This window comes from Lasioglossum baleicum, chromosome 7, assembly GCF_051020765.1.
Source record: "Lasioglossum baleicum chromosome 7, iyLasBale1, whole genome shotgun sequence".
In the NCBI taxonomy this organism is placed as follows: domain Eukaryota; kingdom Metazoa; phylum Arthropoda; class Insecta; order Hymenoptera; family Halictidae; genus Lasioglossum; species Lasioglossum baleicum.
This window is the reverse complement of record NC_134935.1, coordinates 9,158,861-9,181,535: the sequence shown is the minus strand read 5'-3', so window position 1 is coordinate 9,181,535 and position 22,675 is coordinate 9,158,861. Positions and strand designations below refer to the sequence as shown.

Sequence of the window (22,675 nt, the reverse complement as noted above, 5' to 3'; positions counted from 1 at the left end):
GCGTACAACACAACGCGGCAAGTTAATATAAGCGTGCTAATAATAATAAAAAATCTGGAACCGGTCATTTCGATCAGTGGTGGTAGGTTTAGTGTTAAACAAAAGAGCAATGCCTATCAAGAACAGTTGCAATAGGTCAGTGTTCCAGTAGTCATAGTACGTGATATACAGTACAGACTAAGGGCAGTACCTTAGGGTCTCGTATCACCGCCCTATTTCATATTCGACCATCTCCTCTTCAATTAATAGCCCCGAGTGGGTACGTAAACAGTGCAGCGGAGGCTCGAGGAACAATTCGCGCTCACCTTTTATTACGCCGTAACTGTCACCATTAATGCTTATAAACCTTTAGCATCCAGCCAACAACAGATTCCTGATATACTAGCTGCTAGACCGAGTCGACGTACCGGGAGTAGATACAAGCGGTAAAATATGTCGGGGCCGAAACGGCGCGGCGCGAAATACGCTTAACGAAGATAAAGGTATCGCTTGTCCCGGTACAAGTTGCTGGCCCGGCTAAGAAGCGGAGCTTATTCCCCGGTGTAACGACGTAGATAAATCTTGTGAAATTATTTCCCGGGCAGCACGTTAACGTGGAACAACCGGTTTTTGTCGAGTTTTCGAACCTGGACGAAATAAAAGGAGCCCTCCCGATTGGGGTGTCGACAACGAACGCAACGCGAACCTCTCCAGAACACGCAAGGGAACGCGCTCCCGGAAACTTTCCTCCCCTTTGATTCATCCCGCTCCTTGAAAATTTCCCCTCACCGCGCCACTTCTGGATTAATTTTCTTCCATTACGTCGAAACTTAGGAATTAATGGAGAAATCAGAATTAATAGGTTGTGTGTGAAATTCACAAGAATGGACTAATGAAACTATCCGAACCGGCCGGGTACACTCTCCACGACAAAACGATAAGATCTTTATGCGTTTATGACAAAAATGACCGCGCGCTCGATACGGAACTGTAAAGGTATTACAAGAATTCAAGAATATTATTTTCGACTTATTAAAATGATTAAAGGAAGAAATACATCTTATAATACATATTAAATAATATATTTAATCTCCATCCAAACATTTCTCGAATAATAATAATGATGTAAATCGATATGGAAATATCTAGTGAACCACTCTGTATAATAGCTCGTATCAACTGAAAATTATATAACGTGCTATCTGATATGCAAATCAGGGATTCTATTTCCTGAAACGTGACACTCTCATCAATCTTCGAAATATGAAATTCGATTCTTGAGAGTACAATTGTATATTACTTTTTAAAATTCCGTCATGGAGTTAATTATAAAAATTTCCATCATGTACCAATTAGTGCTCAGAAGTATGCCATCTCTCGACAATACATACATACATTTATGAACGTAGATATTCCATTCTTGAAAAAATTTATATCTGGCGCATGCTCGAATAACGAGGGCACGAAATTTATAAAAAAGTGCAATTAATTAGTTCCATTTTCCATTGGCTCGTGTATGCACTTTTGCTGAAAGTATTCGATCACGCAAATGTACAGTCTGCATATTTTACGTGGAAAATATTTTCATTAATGATAGAGGGCAATGCGATGTTAAGCCTCCTGCAACGTTTGAAACAAACACAATGTAAAGATAAATATGTTTGGCTCTTTCACGAAATGGAAAATGTGAAAATTCATATTCTCACATACTCACATATTTTCATACACTCACATAAACAGTGAGAATGGAGGATGGAGGATATTATTGTTATCGTGACATTAACACATTACCGACCGGTGATTATAAACACTTTTTAATGGAACCTTCAAACAGCAATTTTCATTGTGAACTAACAAGTCACCCTCGATAACGTCATCTAATAGTTTCATTTAAGATTGCAATGTAAAAGGAAATTTCTATGCTTTCTTTTGGTACGGCACAATTATTGAAAATACTATTAATAGGCTGCCGGTAGGTAAACTGTTAAAATGATTAGGACAAGTAACATTTCTCTTAATCCATTCGACAAAATGAATGTCCTTGGCTCTCTTAGAGCACTCTCGAACATCGAAAATCTGCATAGACGTTCGCAGCTTGATCAGAGCTTCATCGATCCACAGACGAACCGCCCAATTTTCTAGCGTGATGCTGAATTATTAAGCAGAAAACCGACCAGTGCCCTAGGGGTGAGGGCCAACCGTTCCCGCCGAATCAAGCAACACGGATCAATTTTCGCGTTACCAATCCTGTTGCAGTTGGTAACATTGTACAGTTGGAACAGTGGCCATTCGATACTGGTAGATCAACGTGGCCGACAAAAGCAGTGTGCAGATGGAGAACGTAAATATACCTTGAACGCTGTATCAATGCGGCCATACGTGACATATGGGCGCGTGTACTTGGCCGCGTACAGGCACCGTGACCACTGGTATACGGTATATCGTCAGCTCGTTGGCGCAAGTTTCAACTATCCACGTTAGAGTGAGCACGATCGATGCGTCTAAAGGGCTTTGACCACCGTATAAAGGTCTGGATGAACTTTCCATGCATCGCGTTCGAAATTGTCTGCGGTCTACACTCTCCATCAAAATGATACCACATCTCGGAGAACCCCAGTTTAAATCTACAAATTAAAAATTCATCCATCCTAGTAAGGTGTCTACGCCTATGGATCGGTGGACATTTGTAGAAGAAACTTGCCGTAAAATTCTTTATACCAAAGAAAATTGTTGTTACAGCTGCACTTTGAGCAATCCTGTAGATTTTGACAAAACAATGCCAAAAATCCAAGTTTCAATCCCAGGAGATCAGTGGTTCAAAAGTTACGAGTGTTGAAACCTGAGCGATTTCCAGCGTTTATGACAGGCAAGGGCGTCGCCATATTGGGATGGACGCTGGGTATATACCAACATGGCGACGCCCTTGCCTCCTAGGATTGAAACTTGGATTTTTGGCATTTTCTCGCCAAAATCTACGGGATTGCATAAAGAAAAAGGTAAAAATTTCTGGTTACTAAGGCATCTAAATAGTCAACTTAGAAAAGGGATAAACAATTATTATCAACTAATTGAGAGTGTGAGAGACAGACGTGTATTTTAGTCGAGTAAGGTTTATCAACGCGATTCATAAAATTGTTGAATAGAGTAACCATTACAGATCTGCATGGCTGCCAATTGAATTACAGTAAATTCTCGAATTACGAATGACATCTAACCAGATCACCACTAAATTTCGTTAGGCAGCTGTTTCGACTGGCGCCGCTTATGCGTAACAAACTCGCGTCTCATTTCTGCTCGTTCGAATTGTCTCAGCTTCTATAATTGTTAAAATTCTATTTCGCGATACTAGACTAGTACTGCCTAATCAACGTTTTAAGGACCACTTAACCGTTATGGTTTCATTCTATTGATCGACCAGCTCGATGGTGCTACTGACCGGGGTGATTATCGTTTTATAGCCGCGGCCATTGTGAATTACGGTTTAGGAATGATGTACTATCGTGCCGGGATCCAAGCTAGGTTACCAATACGCGTAAATATCAAACTGCTCGGTGCTACTGTTAACGATCGTCGTTGCGAAAGCTTTTTAACGTGTCTCATAAATCTTAGTTCTTTCTACACTCAACCCACCATGGTCGGCCAAATGATCGATTTCAGATCGCAGTAACGCCTCGATATACATACAGTGGGTGTACAAAGTATTCGTACACATTTTAAAAACTAACAACCTATTTATAATTGTACCAAACGACCTGATTTTTTATAATCAGTTAGAAGAGCATTGGTTTACGAAATGATGTGCAAAGAAAATTTTCCAAAAATTATGATTTACAAGGTTACATGCAAAAATAAAAAAGACATTTTTTAAAACTTTTTTATTTGGACCCTTAAAGAAAATGTAGAATATATGTTTTGTAGATCTATGTTAGTTATACACACACTAAAAATTTCATCGAAATCAGTTGATGCAGGAGAAAACGACACGCATCGAAAGATGTACGATTCTGTGGGTTTTAAGCAGAAACTGATCAAAAGTCATGTATATAACTAACATAGATCTACAAAACATATAGTTTAAATATTCTCTTTAAGGGTCCAAATAAAAAAGTTTTAAAGAATGCCTTTTTTATTTTTGCATGTAACCTTGTAAATTATAATTTTAGGAAAATCTTTTTTGCATATCATTTCGTAAACTAATGCTTCTAATTGATTATAAAAAATCAGGACGTTTGGTACAATTATAAAAATGTTATTCTGTTTTAAGGGGCACACGAATACTTTTTACACCCACTGTATATATGCATGAAATTGTGAAACATTTGTCTACGATCGCGGTGTATACCTCTCGACTACTCTCGAGGGATAAGACAATACTAATTCAGTGATCAAAATTTTTTGTTTCTATGAAACTTTTTTACGATCATATTTCGGACATTTTTCTGATTAAAATGAGACCTAATATGACACAATTCGGAGCACATTTGTTTCCGAACCGTTAACATCCGCGCGCGACTTCGGTTCTATCAAGTTTAATTCAACGCTGTCCAAAGCGAAAATATTTATTGTATGTACAAATCAATAACGATTTAACCTGTAGCTAACTAACTGTTTTATTATTCGAACACTCACGTTCCACTGATCAGTTCGAATAATTGAGGTTCTACTGTATTGTGAATTAAACAGGCAAATATGATGGGAATTGATGAAAAATGGCAAAAATATATGGGTGACAGTTTCATTTAAAAAATCATTGAAAACGACAGAATTTTATCTATAATGCACTTCTTTCACGATTATTGGAATTGTAAAGATGTTTTCAAAGATGTAGTAAAATATGATCATTCTCGTACGCTTAATGTCCCCGTCACTGTCAAACTTCTTCCACTAAAATTCTGTTAGACAGTTCCGCGGCGTCGTTCAAATCCTATGCATTGCTGTTTCTTGATGGTACTGAAATTCGATTCTGTACTCGTTCCCGATTCTCTTGAAATCCACTTTCCTCGCGCTTCCTGACGAGATTGAAATCCTCTTTTTTTCTTCTTTATTCATTCATTTCGGTATATGTACGCGTAAATCCAATTTGAATATAAAGAAGATAAATACGGATCTCCGAGTACACGTACAATAAGTTCGATAACTTAATATTAGTTCTAATGAAACAGTGCGAAAGGAGAACAGGCTCAATGAGAAATGTAAACACAAACATTGAAGAAGATTATTGTTCCAGGAAGGTTATCCCGTTGTACCTCGTTGTGAAAATTCTAATCGAAATGCAAATCTTCTCTGTGCGTAACACAATTTTCGAGTAAACTCGGGTTAAATGAATCGTGCAGCGTAGTTTGTATAAAAGTAACGAGAAGCGCGAAAGCAAGTGGGATTTATTGGAACGCGGGCAATGGACGAAATCTTACGTGACTGATCGAACCAGTTGGAGCATCCCTGAGGAAGAGCTGTAGATAACGAAAGTTTGAGAAAGGGACAGTCTACCATTGTCGCGTAATTGGACAATTTGCAAAGATGAATTTCAAGAAAAGTTCGAACATCGCGAGAACAGTCGTGCACGCTCGTCCAGCTTTTCCCTTCGGACTACTGTAGGTTGCTGTAGGACTCCGCAGGTCCTAGGAAAACAGCGGAAATTGAGTCATTCTTAGGGATGCAGGAGTGAGCGCGGGTCTCGCTCGGGTGTTCGAAAGTAGCCAATAACGATGCAAACAAGTTTGCTTGGACCTCGGCGCAGGAAATAAGAAACTATTTCTTTCCGATAAGGGATAACGAGTAGTTCGCAGTGTCGACTTTTTCCGAGAAATTTCTTCCGCACGTCGAACTCCTTTCTGACGCTATCTGTCCGCCAATTCTGGCAGACGTTAACGTCGATTCCACGGCATAATTTTTCCTTCAAAGAGATGTTACACGCCGAACGATCTCATCGATATTTATTTGATGCACAATTTCGCTGCAATATTCCCACGCGGGCACCGCACCGTAGCGTTTCTCTTCCTGTACCTTATCATTGGACAGAGTAGATTTTATTGTACGTGCACATACGTGATGGAAATTGACGCGTGTAATACAAAGCCACACGGACATTGTAGGAGACATAAAATTTATATTTGTTCCATCAACCCTTTTTTCTTTTTTTCAAAGGACAGTTCCTTGACTGCAACTTATTGCAAACACAATTTTGTTTACTAATTATATTAAAAATACCTCTCAAACTTTGTTGTAATTTACATTTGTTTGTAACTAAAGAGTAAGACAATTAAATAAATTTTGCTTTCTCTGACGTCGAGTCACAGTTGTCAAAGGAGTGCAAAGGGTTTATATTCGAATATCGATAACAAAAAGACACAATGTTATCGTAATTATTCGGAATAGGGGATTTTCAAAGATGTTATCAAGGTCGTCACTCTGACTGCACATTATTATCGGACAGTAGATTTTCTGTACGTGCACAAACACGCCGAACAGCATTTTTTCACATTTTCTTCTGAAAAGAAAATGGCGAATAAAGTTGATAGTTACGCAGGCCAATATCGCTGTAAAACTGGAGGTTTTCACTAATTAATTGCCCTTGAGAAAATTCCCGAGAACGTGGCACATCTTTATACAGGGTGTCTCAGCTGAAGGAGGCCACCTAACTCCTTTATTTTTAATGCCACCAAAAAAATATTTATGGTATAATTTAAATGGTAGCGAAGGAGGAATATCATAGAAGAACAATTTCTTTTGTCCGGTTATTTTTTCATAATTTCTTCAAGGTCATTGTTATTTTTTTTATCGAGAAAACTTGTTTTTAATTCCATCTTACAGCGACTGAAAAAATACATTTGAATATGCTTAAGTCATTAACAAGATTGAATAAAAAAGAAAAGTTTTGCCGATAAAAAATAACAGTGACATTGAAAAAACTATGAAAAAATAACCGGACAAATAAAAATTGTTTTTCTATGATATTCCTCCTTCCATACCATTTAAATTATGCCATAAATATTTTTTTTGTGCCATTAAAAATAAAGGAGATATTCAGGTGGCCTCCTTCAGCTGAGACACCCTGTATAGCCGAAGTGGTCTACCCCTTTAAAACAAGGAGGCCCGTTAAAGGGATGCAGACGATTGACATCGTTACTGCGAAGCGCGCACACACACACTTTTTAACCGAGCCGCATCGCCGAAACGAAATTGGCAAAGAAGTTGCGAGTGGTTCCGGGAACGCGGAGTATGCAATTCGGGTGGGGGTAAGTAAAGAGCGGGGTGGGACGGGAGGAGTAGGGGGTAGAAGGAGGAGTACTCACAGTGTTCCTTAACGAAAATTCCGCCGGTACGGTAATGATGAGCAAACTTAGTTTGCGAGTGTACAAGACCAAATATATTCTCCTCGTTGCGATCCCCAACCATTACTCCTGCATCACCTTCCCTCGTCTTGTTCGCGGGCGATGTAACAAAGAAGATGCTCCGTAGCGCGGTCGTTTCCATTAAAGAGAAATTTTCTTGCGCGGAAGAAACGGCGAAGACCGCCGGGAATGGGGTGGCGAGTATCCTCCAGTACTAAGTTGCGACGGTTCCCGGCGTTTTGTTCTTCCGGCCAGCAACGGTTTCCTTTTATGAGGAGCTATGAGCGCCGCGGAATAAAGGGAAGATTTCCAGCGGTAAAGGTGTCTCTAATTCAAAGTGCGCTGCTCGCAGGGGTGGCAAGTGTACACGCGGCTGAATATTTTACGGACCTTGTTTTCTTATGAACAACGATCAACTTCGCGCGACCCCTACGCAACATCATCAAGGCATACTTGGTATTTTCAGCTCTGAGGGGTCTTATCGTTCCATTATAAAATCATTTGCCGAGTATTCGGTAATGCCGCAGGCTTTCAAATAATATACGGTTTCAGTAACGGTGGCTTCCAATTAATACACTGCAGTCGTCCTCGTTGTTTCATTGTCTCTAATTCAATCGTCACTGTTCTTGAAACAGAATTCAAATTTATATTAGGACGTTGCATATGAAATGTCCGATTTTGAACTGGAACTTGAAGGAATCACACGTTTCTTGATTTTATTATGGTAGACATTGAATTTTTTGGTCACACACACATGCTCCGTTTACAAGATTGTCATCTCTATTTCGTAGTTCTTTTTACTATCAACAAATAGTGCGTTGGTAATTCCAAGTGACTGGAGCCTTACTTTAATCAAGTGACTTACTTTAATCAATTTAATAAGCTGAGGAAAAAATTCATAGATTAGTACCAGGGACCAAAAATAACAGTTATTCTAAAATTCTCTACGATAAAAATCATTAATAAAAAGTTGATTATTATTGAAATTTAAAATAATCTCTCAATGATAACATTTACCAACAAGAGAACAAATTTTCTGTCACTTAGAATCCTTATTCGTAACCAATTCGATTTTAGTCGATGAAATACCTTGTTATTCTACGACTTTTTTCTTTTTGATTATAACAGTTAGGGTCCCTGATTAGTACTCTTAAATCATTGTAATCTTTTTACTGTTTTAAATTGCACCCACTCATTCATTCAATATGTTATTTTTCCACACATAAAAAAAGGGCACGCGACAATCGCACTGATTGTCCGATGTTGAAATCATTTAAAAGGAAATTTATAGGTGTAAATTAAAATTAAAGATAGAAGCCGTGTGGCGATTAACTTCAACAATTGACTAAATCAGTCTCCGATTTTTCGATGATTTCTTTTTTTAATCAACGATTGACGATTAACTTCATCAATCGATTGAATCAACCGTCCATTTTTCAATGATTACCTTTTTTAGTCGTACACATTAATCAATCAATCATGGTTAAAATTTTAATTGATTAATGCCCAACTCTGGATCCTCGTACATATTTCGAGGTTAAATGACCATGTCGCAAGAAAACAATATTTTCTGGGAGAGAAATGGACGTCGTCTATATGCGGCGCTTCTAACAAGTTGAATGCGTAAACCTGTTGGTAATCTTCAATAGTAACGTCGACGATGACGTCGCGAAACGTTCGCGCTGGTTACACAGTCTTGATCTACAAAGTAAACCGCACTATACCGTGACGGCTTGTGATCCCACAGCAGAGGCAGCAATGCCTTTGTGGTAGTAAGGCCTCTGTCGGTATAAGCTCCTCTGTCTTCTGTGTCATCCCACATAACACGTAGTAATATCTGTTCCCGGAAAGGCATGCTACACGCGGCCGGAAATGTCATCCTACGGCCGTTTGATTATTTACCTAAGAGAACCGGCAAGCAGCACAAATGTACAGTGGATCCAAAAACAGTTCGAACACGAAATCCCCGATTCTTGAGAAATTGTCTACGTTCGACCTGTGATAATTTTCTGAAAAATAACGGTACAACATTAAGGGAGTAGACTACTTCTTCCAGGATTGCAAGGGTCCGTGATTCGCGTTCCCATTTCTTGATAATAGAAGAATTGGGTTTTTCTGTTTTGCAGTAGTTAAAAAACGCTAGAAAAAAGAACGACGTAGAGCGCTATCGACCTCAAAAGTCCTATTTTTTCGTTTACGAGGCGTAACTTGCATTATTCGGAAGCATACAACTACGAATGTAGCTATTTTCATAGCTACATGCTGCCGAATAATGCAAATTACGCCTCGTAAACGAAAAAATAGGACTTTTGAGGGCGATAGCGGCCTAGATCGATCTTTTATCTAGCGTTTTTGAGTATTAGAAACCCCCATTTTTGTATTATCGAGAAATGAGAACGTGACCAGTGCTCATTTTTTCTAGAATGTTTTCGCATGTTACAGCAAAATTCCAGCGTAATTCCGGAATTATGATCCTCTGGAAAATCATCAACTAAATTAATTTATTCCTGTGCGATCATAATAATAGTCAACACCTTTGCCATTTACATGAGACACAGTATTCGTAATTTCCTGGGCGAGCAATTTCGATGAATACTGAAATACCTTAAGTATAATATAAATTCCCATGAATGTGAAATATTAATTAAATATAATTCTCTCGCCGTGTGGCGAATATTTTGCATACCTCTAAAAAGTTCATTTCGCGGAGATTCGACTGTGTTACATACACAAAAGTATAGTATGTTTTGCTTTGAATTTCAAATTTACTTTGAACCCTTTAGAACCGCACATCTGGACCATCACTATAATACATATTTCCAGTGATATGAGTGAATTCAATTGCTATACGATTTCGACACAGCTAAACGTTGACAACATTTCGGGTCGAAAGAATTTGCATTTTGAAATGGAATTAAATTTATTTCGAAAATTTGGTAACGCTGATAACGAGACCGATTGATGCCCAAGTGCAGATTAAGCAGATTAAGCACGATTTTAATGAACGCGGCATAAATCTTTAGAAAAAAACTGTTAAAGGATTTTATAACGATCAATTTGGCATGAATTCGGAAAATGACCGGTGTGAAATCTATTTGGTTTATGTGCTCGTTTCAGTAGCCGTAAAGCCATTAAAACGAACCGTATTATTATTGTATACGACCACACGCGGAGATATTGCCCTCTGCGAATGATCATGACTCTGAATGATTCAGAGGTCAGTTTACGTGACCTGTGATACCTCGATCGTGACAATAGCACCGCTCGCAAAAACAAACCTATCTCGTGTTTGAATCGACGTTTTACCAACAAAGTCAACACACCCGGAAAGCTGAGGATTAATTAAAGGACGCAATTTAGCCGCGATTCAATCGATATTTCATTACGTTTCAATTTACATTCTACAGACATTGGCCGACCGAAAGTGTAGATCCAAGGGTTATAATGAAACTGCGGATAGTTATGCAAATTCCTTCTTTTATTCGTTATTTCCGAATAACGAAATGCAAAGAGGGAATTATTAGAGGAATTAAACGTTGCTTTTTAATAACCGAGAGCAAAAAGAAAAGTATTACAAACAAGTAAAGGTGGTCTCCCAATAATGCGAAACGAAACGAATATTGTCAGAAGAATTAATAGTTGTTCTCCAATAACGAAAAGCAACACGAATTCTACAAAAAGTTATTTTCCAATAACGAAAACTATTCGAAAATATAAAAGTAGTCTTCTAGTAACGAAGAGCAAAATGAAAATAACTAGAACAATATTAAGGTCGCTCTCCAATAACGATAAGCAAAATGAAAATGTTCGAAGAATTAAGCTTGTAACATTCAAATTCCTAATGCATAAAAAAAATTTTTTCGCGTTCTTACATCTTCTAAAGAATGATGTAGATTTATATGAAACTGTGGGAAGCCAAGTTGGTTCACATAATCAGGTGGTTCATATAATAATAGTCTATCTGTCTCTTACCATTGACTATAATTCTCCGTTGATTAAATAGGAGATCATGTTCATATTAACCCTTTGCACTCGGAGCTATTTTCACTGGAATATTATATGGATCTAGAATATTTCCATACCCTATGATTTTTGAAATTTTATAGGACATGAAATTGATATAACACCTCATACAATACCTAAATGTTTAATAACTCGTTAGTAGACAGTGAATTTTATGCATTTATGGCAAAATTGAGTGGGTGTAATTGAAGACAGTAAAAATATTAGAAGATTCCAAAAATACTGTTATATTATTTTCAGCCTATTAAACATATTAAGAAAGAAAATAAATTTCTACTTCACTCCAGTTTGTTGCAATTTAGACAGAAATGTTTTATTTTTCATAAAGATCCGTTGTCTATTGATTAGATACCGATATGTTTAATAACGTAAACAATATTTTGAATAATGCTGCAGCAGTTTTTAGTGGTGCCTCAGAGGGGACAACATAGTGCAAAGGGTTAATTTAGCCATGCATCTCGAAAAAAGAAAACAATTTGCAGCATTATTAGCCAGAGTTGGGCATTAATAAATTAAAATTTTAATCTTGATTCCGTATTTCATTTCGAAATTTCAGCAGCTAATCATTAATCAATTATCCGATTGACGATTACAATTGAAAAGAATGGCTTGAAAAGAAGGAGTTTAATTGTTAATTGCGTTTAACGATTGAAGTAGAAATTTATGCGTCAGTCGTTGATTACGTTTCTGCCCAACTCTGTTATTAACAGTATACTAATTGGTCGAATGAAGGTCCAACAGCAAAGTCTCAAGCGTTTTACGAAACCGTGGAATTTTGATCTCGGACATTTCCGCGTCTTGATTCCAGCAGAGATATTGCGCTGCACCTCTGTATTTAGAAAAATCTCTTATCGCTGGTAACGTGCGTCCAATTTGCAATACGGTTGGCCGACGCCGAATCGATGCCAAGCGACGTCTCGAAAGTACCGTGCAGAAGCATGCCCTCGGATTGATGGTACAGGTGAAGTAGCCGGCATAATTCCGTCTTGACGGAGTCAAAAAATCATGCCATTAATCAAGAAGAGACAGCGACGGAGGGAGAAGGAGACAGTGAGCGAAGGGTAGGGGCGGTAGGCGAGATTCGCAGCCCCTTTGCGAATATTGCAGCTGGCCAGATAAGCCGAGCTAACCCCGAATTACCGGGCCCTCTCTTTGCTGGTGCAAATTAGCAGGCAGGCACGGCCGGGAGCAAGTAGAGGAGGGTACAATTTTAAGGCACTCGCTCTAATAGGTAATGCAATTTAAGAAGCTCGTCAACCCTGGATGGCAGCAGGGACCGTAGGCAGATGGCTGTCGGCTTGGTACAGCGAGGAGAGAAGGAGTGAGAGGGAGAGAGGAGGGGAGGGGACGGGTAGCAACCGAGATAACCAGCAGCAGTTGAGTGGTGTACGTAGTGTGAATCTTAAATTCTGTAGCAGCCGCAACTGGCTTGCTTCCGTCTGCATAGCTGAGTGAATAACTTCGGTAATTACCGGCGACCTAGTTGCGCGATCGTGGCACCGGGTTTACATTTCGGGTCTGACCGGTTCAGGAACGATCGCTTCTGATCCGGCGCCACCGATTCGAAGAACGAGAACTTTTCGAGTGCTAGCCAGCAAACAATAGTAAGTAAAGGGGAAGACGTTTCCGGCTTGCATCTCGGGTAAGTCGGACCCGTTCCCATCGAAAGGCAGGAAGAACCGATCTGTAGAGCCGCGCCGGCGGAATTCGTCGACGATAAATGCATTTAATAAAGCGAAGACGAAGCTGAACGTCGTCGTCGCGTCGACCCCCCGACTTGGCACCGATCTCTCCCCGGCTTGGTTCAATCAGCATCGGGAGCAACGACTTCTGCGGTCCCCGGTGATCGTCCGACGATATTCTCGGGTAATGCAATTTCTTGAGTTTTCGGCCGAGCTCCAAGTCGTTACACGTACGTTACTCTATGCCGGAGACTTTCAGGTACACGGGAAACGCCGGCGGCGCTTCTCGTGCGACCGACCAACGAAAACTCGGCATGGGATACACGTCGGAATGACCATCGTTGCCTTCAAACCGGAGGAACGACGCGACGCTCCTCTGCGAATCGAGACACCGGGTCTCAACTGGATGCTGTAAAAACCCGGACAAAACAAGATAAAATCGTAACCACCCCAGCTTCGTCACGCCGAGAACGGACGAATGCAACGCTCGTTCTAACTGCTCCGGGATTTTGTTTATTACTGTGCGAAAGAGCTGCGCGAGATATTTGTTTCCGTCACTGTGGAATTTGCCTTTTGAGCAGCCAAGAAGCTCGATTGTCGAAAATCTCGATCGAATTGAAACGATTAAATTGTTCCCGTGATCTAACGGGTCTGCCAACATTGAAAATGGTTAGCTATTGGGTTGGCAAGAAAGTAATTTCCATATTTTGAGGTGAAAGAAAACCGAATTTCTTTATTCAAACGATGAACTTTATTAATAAAATATTTTCTAATTTATTCTTTTTTCAAAAGATCATCGAACAAAAGGGAAAATATCTTATTCATTAAAGTTCATTGCTTGGATAAAAAAATTGGGCTCTTTTTCACCTTAACATACCGAAATTACTTTGTTACAACAAATTTTCTAACAAATTTTTCATTTTTTTTATTATGTTCATTTAACTGCGGATCTTTAATAAATTTTTACTTTAATATAAAATCTCATTGAGATCTATAGAGGCTACTTCTACTGAAAGTAAGATTATATTTGTTACCGCTTTCTTAAGATTTACCTGAACATCTCCAGATTCTAATAATCATCTCGAAAATTCATGATTCGTGGTATACTTTAAGGATAAAAGAAATATTTGACAAAAGTATTCAATCACATTCATCACAGATTTACAAAGAATTTTATACGAACATCCGGACCGTGCTTTTGTTTGGCACCGTAAATCCAGGTCAGAGAGTTTCCTGGTCCGATAACGTGCAACTTTTCCAGCGCGACGCCAAAAGCTGTCGTTACATTGAACTTCGTCTCATTAAATGTCCTCGCCAATAACCGTCAAGCTGTTCAGCCACGAGCAGAGAAACAGCAGGACGTTTTATTTTCTAAATAGACAATTTTTGTTCTGTTTTTTACTCGAGCAACTTTGATCTCGGGCGAGACTATTTTGCGTTGCAAAAATACAGGGTTTCTATCATTGCAGAATAGCTTTATATTTTATAAAAATAATTTTTAGAAACTATGTTTCCCATGATTGATGTGATGATTAATATGATGACGTAGATTCACTATTGACAATTCAACTCGGCATATAAACGTTAGTTGAAAGATGGGGGAAGGTTATAAAACGATGGTTACTGATGGGGTGGACTTATGGGATGACCTAGATAGAAATTAATCCGATACCCATTTAAAATAGATTCAGATTTAACGTACATGCGCAACAGAAAAATCATAAATCTTTCAAGCCTCGAAATCTCTATTGTTACTTATTAAAAGAAAATCTAACAGCATGTCGAAAATTCGATAAAACCCAACTATCAGATTGGACAAAAATCACTCGGTTTTAAGAGGATTCGTCGACTCCATTTTAAAATGTATTCGTATAGAAATTTTCGAACCTTTTACGGTTTAAATTCAAGATGGAATATTGCATTTCATGATAGGGATATTCACGTTTAAAAAGAAATACGATATCATGCCGAAATTTCGATAAAACCTGGCTGTCAGCACAGACAAAAATCACACGATTTTAAGAGGATTTTCCAAGTTGATTTTAGAACATACTCCCGTAGGAATTTTTTAACGTTTCAGAGCTCGAATGAATTGATAACTCCATCCTCAAAAATTCATTTATCCATCTCGTCTAACATTTAAAAATCTCCGTAGCTATATGTATCATGTTAAAAGCATTAAAGAAAGGTGACGTACATACCAAATGTTTTCACTGAAATTGCCTACAGATTTGCGTTTCAATACGATAGAAAAAAGGAACGTACGACATAAGACGAACGAGTTTAAAAGATACTTGAAGAATATACATTCACACGACACGGAACCGAAGAATCGTATATACGAAAGTTTTGAAAGTATAAAACCGAGATAATCGTGCAGGATATCATTCTTTCCGACTGGCGTGCCACTATATCACTTTTATAGCGCCTCTAGGAGAGATCATCCTCCCATAAGCCACCGTTCCTCGGAGTTTCTCTCGGCGATATTTCACGGCGACTCGATAGCGCTCGATGCTTAAAAAGTCTATCGGAAATTAGGTTGTAGAAATGTCCGCGGTCTTGGCATTCTTGTTGTACGGTAGACAGGAACAAAACGGCCGGTCTGCATTAGTGTCAGCCAACGAGGAAGCATAATGGCCGGTCGTAGAATGGCGTACGCAGTCGTCGGAGAACGACAGCTTCCACTCGGCGGGCGGGCGGGCTCTTTTTACACGGGTTGCGATACCGTCCCACTAATTTCCTCCGTCTATTTCCCGTGTAACCCAGATCCATTGACGTATACAGACCGGGACATGTACTACACACGGTGCTTTTCAATATTTCCAGATGGCGCTACTCGAAACGAGAAGCTGGCCGCGGAGGAGACTCGGAGCCAGAATAATGTCCTTTCTTCGGTGGCTGCACCTGCCAAGAATGTCCTGGCTCAGACCGGAGGCAACGCTATGCTACCGTGCAGATTCACTGGCACCGGAATAGTGAGTACATATATACCTGCGTACGGGCAAATATATGCGCTCTAGATGAGGTACACAAGGGAGATAGCTCGCGTACAAGTGAGCCCCCCACGTACACGCTGGATCTCCTAACGGGATCACCTTGAATTATTCCGTTGTTGATGGTTCAATCGAATTTGTTTTCCTACCGCGCACAATACACTCCCTCGCCTCAAAAACTACTCGAACCAGCTGAATAACTCTGTAAAACAGAACCGCATCATGGTAAACGTGGACTCGTCCTAATCCCTTTCATTGGAATATCGAGTCAAACCTATTGATTAGACTGTCTTTATTGAAATTGTTATAATTTCGTAGAAAAGGATCACACAACAATACCTCTGGACTCATTTTAGAGCCTGAAGTCTCTATTTTCGTAATCCACTGTTCGGTTCTTCATGTACCTGATGAAAGAACAACGCTGTATCAGCTACAGTGGGAGTCATTAATATTCGCGCGCTCTAAAAAAAGCGATAACTTTTTTGATATTGGACTATACAATTCAAACTTTTTTGAGAAACTAGAGCAATTAGTTTACTACAGGATGTGAAAAGAAATTTTTCCAAAAATTGCAATTGGTCGGAATTGCGGCAAATATACTAAAAGTTGCATTTTACAAATTTTTTATGTGGGCCTATATTGAAAATTTTTAAAAATACGGTTCGTAGATCTGTGTCAATTATATCAATTGTGAAATTTTTATCCAAATCGGTTGATGCAGAAAAAAACGACAGAGATTAAAAGATGTAAGAATTCTTAGATTTTCACGAAAATTGTGAAAACCTGCAATTTTTATCATCTTTATAGGTATGTAGCTCATTGCGACGTCGACCGATTTTGACGAAATTTTCCAGATATGTTTAATTGACACAGATCTACAAAACGTATTTTTTAAATTTTCAATATAGGCCCACATAAAAATGTTGTAGAATGCAACATCTAGTATTTTCGCTGCAATTCCGACCAATTGCAATTTTCGGAAAAATTTCTTTTCACATCCTGTAGTAAACTAATTGCTCTAGCTTCGCAAAAAGGTTTGAATCGTATAGTCCAATATTAAAAAAGTTATCACTTTTTCTAGAGCGTCCGAATATTAATGACTCCCACTGTTTAAGTCAAAATTAACTCTTTCATTATACGAGGTATCAACAAATATTTAGACCACATAACGTCCTCCTCCATACCAAGCAAATTTTGTTGAAACATATTGTTCTCATAGCATTATTCCTTTCAAAAATATTTCACTGTATTCAGAGTTGGACAAAAATTTAATCAGCGATTGACAAATAAATTTCTACTTCATCTACGTCAATCGGATAATTGATTAATGTTTAACTGCTGAAACTTCGAAATGAAATACGGTATCGAAACTATATGAATACTGAAAGAAATGTAAACCGAGTTTAGGTGTATTGTCATTTGGTCTATAATACCAACTTTGTTTACGTGCTTTTATGTTTTTTTTCCATGAAGTCTTTTTTTAATCAACGATTGCTCATTAACTTCATCAAACGATTGGATCAATCGTCGATTTCTCAATGATTACCTTATTTAATCGTACACATTAATCAATCTTGATTAAAATTTTAATCGATTAATGCCCAACTCTGACTGTATTGGCATGAAACAGCAATTCTGTATACTGAAATGTCTCTAAAAATTTTGGAAAATTGTTCTGTGACTACAAGTTTGAAGCTTACACTTTACATGTTCAGCTGTGTCGCAAAATAAAGGTTCGCTCGTGTAAAGACCTCGCGGTGCGATACGATTGAATTGATTTATTTACCAAATAATTGAGTTGATTCGTTATTCCGAATAACATTTGCCGAACACCTTCGAACGATACGCCGCGCCGCGCCGCGAAGAAATGTTGGCAGATCAGGTAGCAGGGTTCATTCCGTACACTCCTGTGCTAGCTGCTTGGGTGTCCGCATTATCCACGGGCCACTGCACACCAAGGAAATATGTAATACTGTACACAAGTTTGCGTGGCATTGTGTAAAGCGGAGAACATTGATAAACAGTCGGGCTTGCAGATTGCGAGTGTACAGAGGGGAGCGGAGCATTGCGCATTCCGAAACCACACGCGTGAAACGCGCTCGCTGAAAGCCGCTCCGGGGACAAGCGTTCTCTTCCGACGCTCATACACCGCCCGCGCCATTGCGTTGCGCAACGGTTTTTCGCCCCGCTTTTAATTCCGCGGGACGTACCAGTGCTCAATGCCCCCGGGGGCTTCGCCTTTTCAAAAATCTCTCAAAGACTGGCCACCGTCTTTAAGATTTCACGTGTCACAGGTCGGAAGGGAGCCACGCTTTCCCAGCTTCGGGCCGCGTTCCCGCTTACACTCGAAATTCCTACAAGAACGCCGCTGTTACCAATCAAAAATGCTCTAAGTACTTTGATCGAACAAGTAATGGATAGCTAAAAATAGTTATACGTACAGTAAGGAGCATAACTGATTCCACACACTTTAAATCAGAACAACTTTTTTGTGAATGGACCAAACGACTTCAATTTCTCTGTAAGGCGAGAAGAATTATAAACGATCAAAAGTGGTACAAAGACCGATAATCTTGAAAAATTGCAATTTCTACCACTTTTGATCGTTTATAACTCGTAAACCAATTAACCAATTTCAATGAAATTTTCGGACCGTATATAATTTATACAAGTTGTGACCAAATACATCTTTTAAATTTTCGTTATTGGCCCAGCTAAAAAAGTCGTAAAAATCAATTTTTACTATTGTTGTCCACAATTCCGACCAAATGCATTTTTTCAAAACTTATTTATTAGACGTCATTTACTAAACCAATTCTTCTAGCCTTACAGAAAAATTGAAGTCGTTTGGTCCATTCATATAAAAGCTATTCTGATTTAAAGTGAGTGGAATCAGTTATGCTCCTTACTGTATTTATTAGAAACTGATAGTCGTAATAGTTGGCAAAAGTTTTGTTTTTAGTTTTTAAATTTCATAGGACGAGTTTAAGCAAAAAATTTGATACCGTTGGAAAGGTACAGTTTCCAGCTACGTTTTCGCTGCAGGAAGTATTGGGTTGGCAAGAAATTTAATTTCGGTACGCTGAGGTGATGTAAAACTCAATTTTTTTAATCAAGGAATGAACTTAATCGATCAAATTTTCTTATTTATTCTTGTTTGACCATTGAACAAAATGGAAAATATCTTATTCGTTAAAGTTTATTGCTTGAATAATAAAATTGGGCTCTATTCGCCTTAAAATACCGAAATTACTTTGTCGCCAACCCAATGTAATGATAGCGTCAACGGATGAAAAGTTCTAGCCAATTTTCTGACGACAATGTTTTCGGTAAAAAAATTTTGCTGACGCTTCTGATTTTTTGGATGGTGTTTTTTTCGGCGCCGCTTTTTTCTCTTTATCGCAGCTTCATTCAGCACTTCATTTATTGCAGTTGAGAACGAATCAATAGGAAAAACGATAAAACTTTTCACGACATATTTTTAGCCTCTGCTTGGCACAGCTACACTGAACACGACTTATTGCTCCTCAATGCTCAAAAGTTTGTTTATAAACTGAAATAAAATTGACAACCATGACATTGATGTAGCCAGTGCGTTATTGTCATTACTAGACTGCGGATCTTTATACAACATAAAAAATGTTTGCATCGATTGCAAGACACAGGAGCCAAATAAAATTAATTATCTTATTAAGGTAAAAGTAATACACTGGTGGCCTTAAATATTTTTAACACCTCCACTGTCTTAAAGTGTATGTACCCATTTTTGTCATAAATGTATAAAATCCGCGGTCTAGTACATTACAGTCCCTTACTTCCTTAAAAGGAGTGATTCCTGAGACCCATTTCTTTTTAGCTACTCTTCCATATTTGCAACGAAAATTATAAACAGGGTCCGTCTTAGAGGGCCACTCAAACAGAGGAAGAAGTACTTCCTCGTTCACTGTTACATCGTTGTGTAGATTTCCTTCGCCCTTCATATTAAAAGCTATTTGCCCTTAAATTAAACTCTTGCTAAAACGTCGTTGCGGACCACTGTGCGTCGTTCTCGAGACACGTTTCCCGATGTCCCACCTTTCACCAATGTTGACCCCGGTGCGGCTCGAGGCTTGCAAACGCTTCCGGCCCGATCATTTATTAATGGCCTGGATAATGCGGGAAAGACGGAGCGACGCGGAATGGCCAATTCTAAAAGAGCCGGCGCGGCTGGACTTTGCGGCAATAACTGGAGAATTGTGCGGGGAAAACAGCGCGGATTCTCACATTGACGTACACACGGTAAACCGTTCCGAAAAGCTTTTACGTTATTGAATCATTTGGTAGCCTTTTCTGTTAGCGAAACTGCGCAGCTTGGCTTAATTCCGTTCGTATTTTGGGAAACACGAAAGAAGTCTTTAATGTCTCCAGGATTCTAAACTTAATTTTGTAGTCTACTGGGACACTCCCCAGGATTGTGACACCATCTAAAAGAATAGAAAACGTGCCGCTATTGAGGTTGAAAATTTATGATTTTTTTAACTCGGTTTTCTCCATTATACAGGGTAAATCATCCTCATCACCTCAAATATCTTTGTTGTTTTCAAAGATACATTAAATGTCTTGCGGACAAAGTTGAATGGTAAAATGGGGATCATATGACACCGAAAAAAATGTTTGTTTTTATGTCATTTTTTTGGAGATATCAAAGTCACCTTCATTTTTTTTTAATGGAACCATCCTTTTTTAAAATCTACGATGTTAGTCCCTTTCATTACGTATTCAGTGATTATAATTACTCAAGGCCATTAAAGGTCACGGACAGAAAAAACCTGATGAATTCCTGATGTAGCGATATGTGAAACGAATGAAATTTATGTCGGGCCAGAACTCGTATCAAGTACGCTACTTTGACTCGTGGTTGCTTCTCGGGCAATTTCTCTCGTACTCACATATGGATTGACAGCTATAGCTGCTCAAATATTAATTTCATTGTCTTCAGTAGTCACTTGAATGACCTTGAATAATTATAGTCACTGAATTCGTAATGAAAGGGACTATCATTGTAGATGTTTACAAAAGGGTGGTTCAATTTAAAAAAATGAAGGTGACCTTCGATATTTCTAAAAAAATTACACAAAAACAAAAATTGTCCTTAAGACATTTAATGTATCTTCGAAAACAACAAAGATATTTGAGGTGATAACGATAGACACAACCTGTATGTATTGTTAGACGAAGTAGATGTAATGCTAAAGAAAAAATTTCTTTCGAAATCCAATTCATGAAATTTCAAAATTGCATTTTATTTGCATATACATAGTGATAAATTATGGTAAATCATAGTGTCACAATAGTAGGGGATATCCTAAAAAAATTCGGAGAAGTCGAAAAATAAAATCTCCCCTAGTCTACATTCTAACTGCATCCCGATGATTGACACGTTGACAGATGAGGTTATTACCAATCAGGGACCAGTGCTATTTTTAAGGTTTATACAAATGAATAATAGAAAAATTTGTCACATGACAGGAACATGACAGACTTACCTTGCTGCTGCTCCAAGACTTTTAATAGAACCCGTTGCATCAAAGCCAAATATTCTATTTTCACCATTGACTGGGTCACGATTTTCTAGAACACATCTGCACAGTTACGGATTTTTTTCATACCATGCCGGTTATTATTGTCACACACGTTTATATCCGCAATCTTGGTCATTGAAACGGATAAAATTATTTTTTATTTGCTTTGTGTAAAAATGTTACCGCAATTAGACAGGTGTACGACAATGATGTTGTCTTAGTACGACATTTAATGAGGACATAGCGCAACAGGAAGTTACGACGAACTTGGTCATTGGAAGGGATAAAATTATTTTTTATTGATTTTGTATAAAAATATTACCGAAACCGGTTAGCTGTTTGAAAACGATATTGTCGTCGTACGATATCGAATCAGGACATAGCTCAACAGGAAGTTGCGACGAACGGAGGAAAGAAAATCCTAGCGGCGCGTTTCGGCCCGAACGAGCCGGATGGCAGTCTCGCGCAAGCAGCGTGTAGAAATGCCGGGAAATAGGGGGATGAAAGAAGGAAGAAGTCCAGGTTGGGTCGCCGGGGTTGAGAAAACCGTGCCCCTACCGGGAACGTAATTTCTCGTTATTAATGTTGCAAGCGTCAACGCGCCGCGCCGGGAACCACAGTTTCCCAGCTCGGCAGCAACCCGATCCGCGCGCGCCACTCGCAGACGCGGCCGGAGAAATTGCCGTGGAAAATTTGTATTTCCCGCGAGTATGTACAATGAGAGCGTGATTAAGATTCATGCTGCATTATTCAGGACGTAGGTGGGCAGAATCGTTCCGGCATGACGTAATTTTATCCACAGCCCGCCGCGCCGGCCTCGGCTCGGTTGATCAACATCATCCAAGAATATTATCGTCTTCGCGACAACTTCTCGCGGCCTGTTGTTCGGGGGTCGAGGCCCCGGTTCCAATTAACGCGGCCTCGCGTGGAAACTTCTTCTACGACCATGTTTTTATATGAAAAATTCTCGGAAAAAATTCATAGGAATCTTCGCGGGGACGAGATTCGACGTAATTAGGTTAATACTTATTTATAATTAATGTCGGGTTGCGTCCATTAATGCATTCAAAAATTTAAAGACAACGAAGTCGACCTCCATATGTCCT

General features: G+C 39.0%; 1 protein-coding gene across 6 annotated transcripts in view; it reads left to right on the top strand.

The window, feature by feature from the left end:
• Positions 1–22,675, top strand: part of LOC143211047 (limbic system-associated membrane protein) — a 121,387-nt gene that overhangs the window by 66,574 nt on the left and 32,138 nt on the right. For all 6 annotated transcript variants that reach the window (XM_076428458.1, XM_076428457.1, XM_076428456.1 and 3 more), the window contains exon 4: positions 15,842–15,990. In XM_076428458.1, the coding sequence (XP_076284573.1) occupies positions 15,842–15,990 (149 nt within the window). The remainder of the gene's footprint in view (positions 1–15,841; positions 15,991–22,675) is intronic.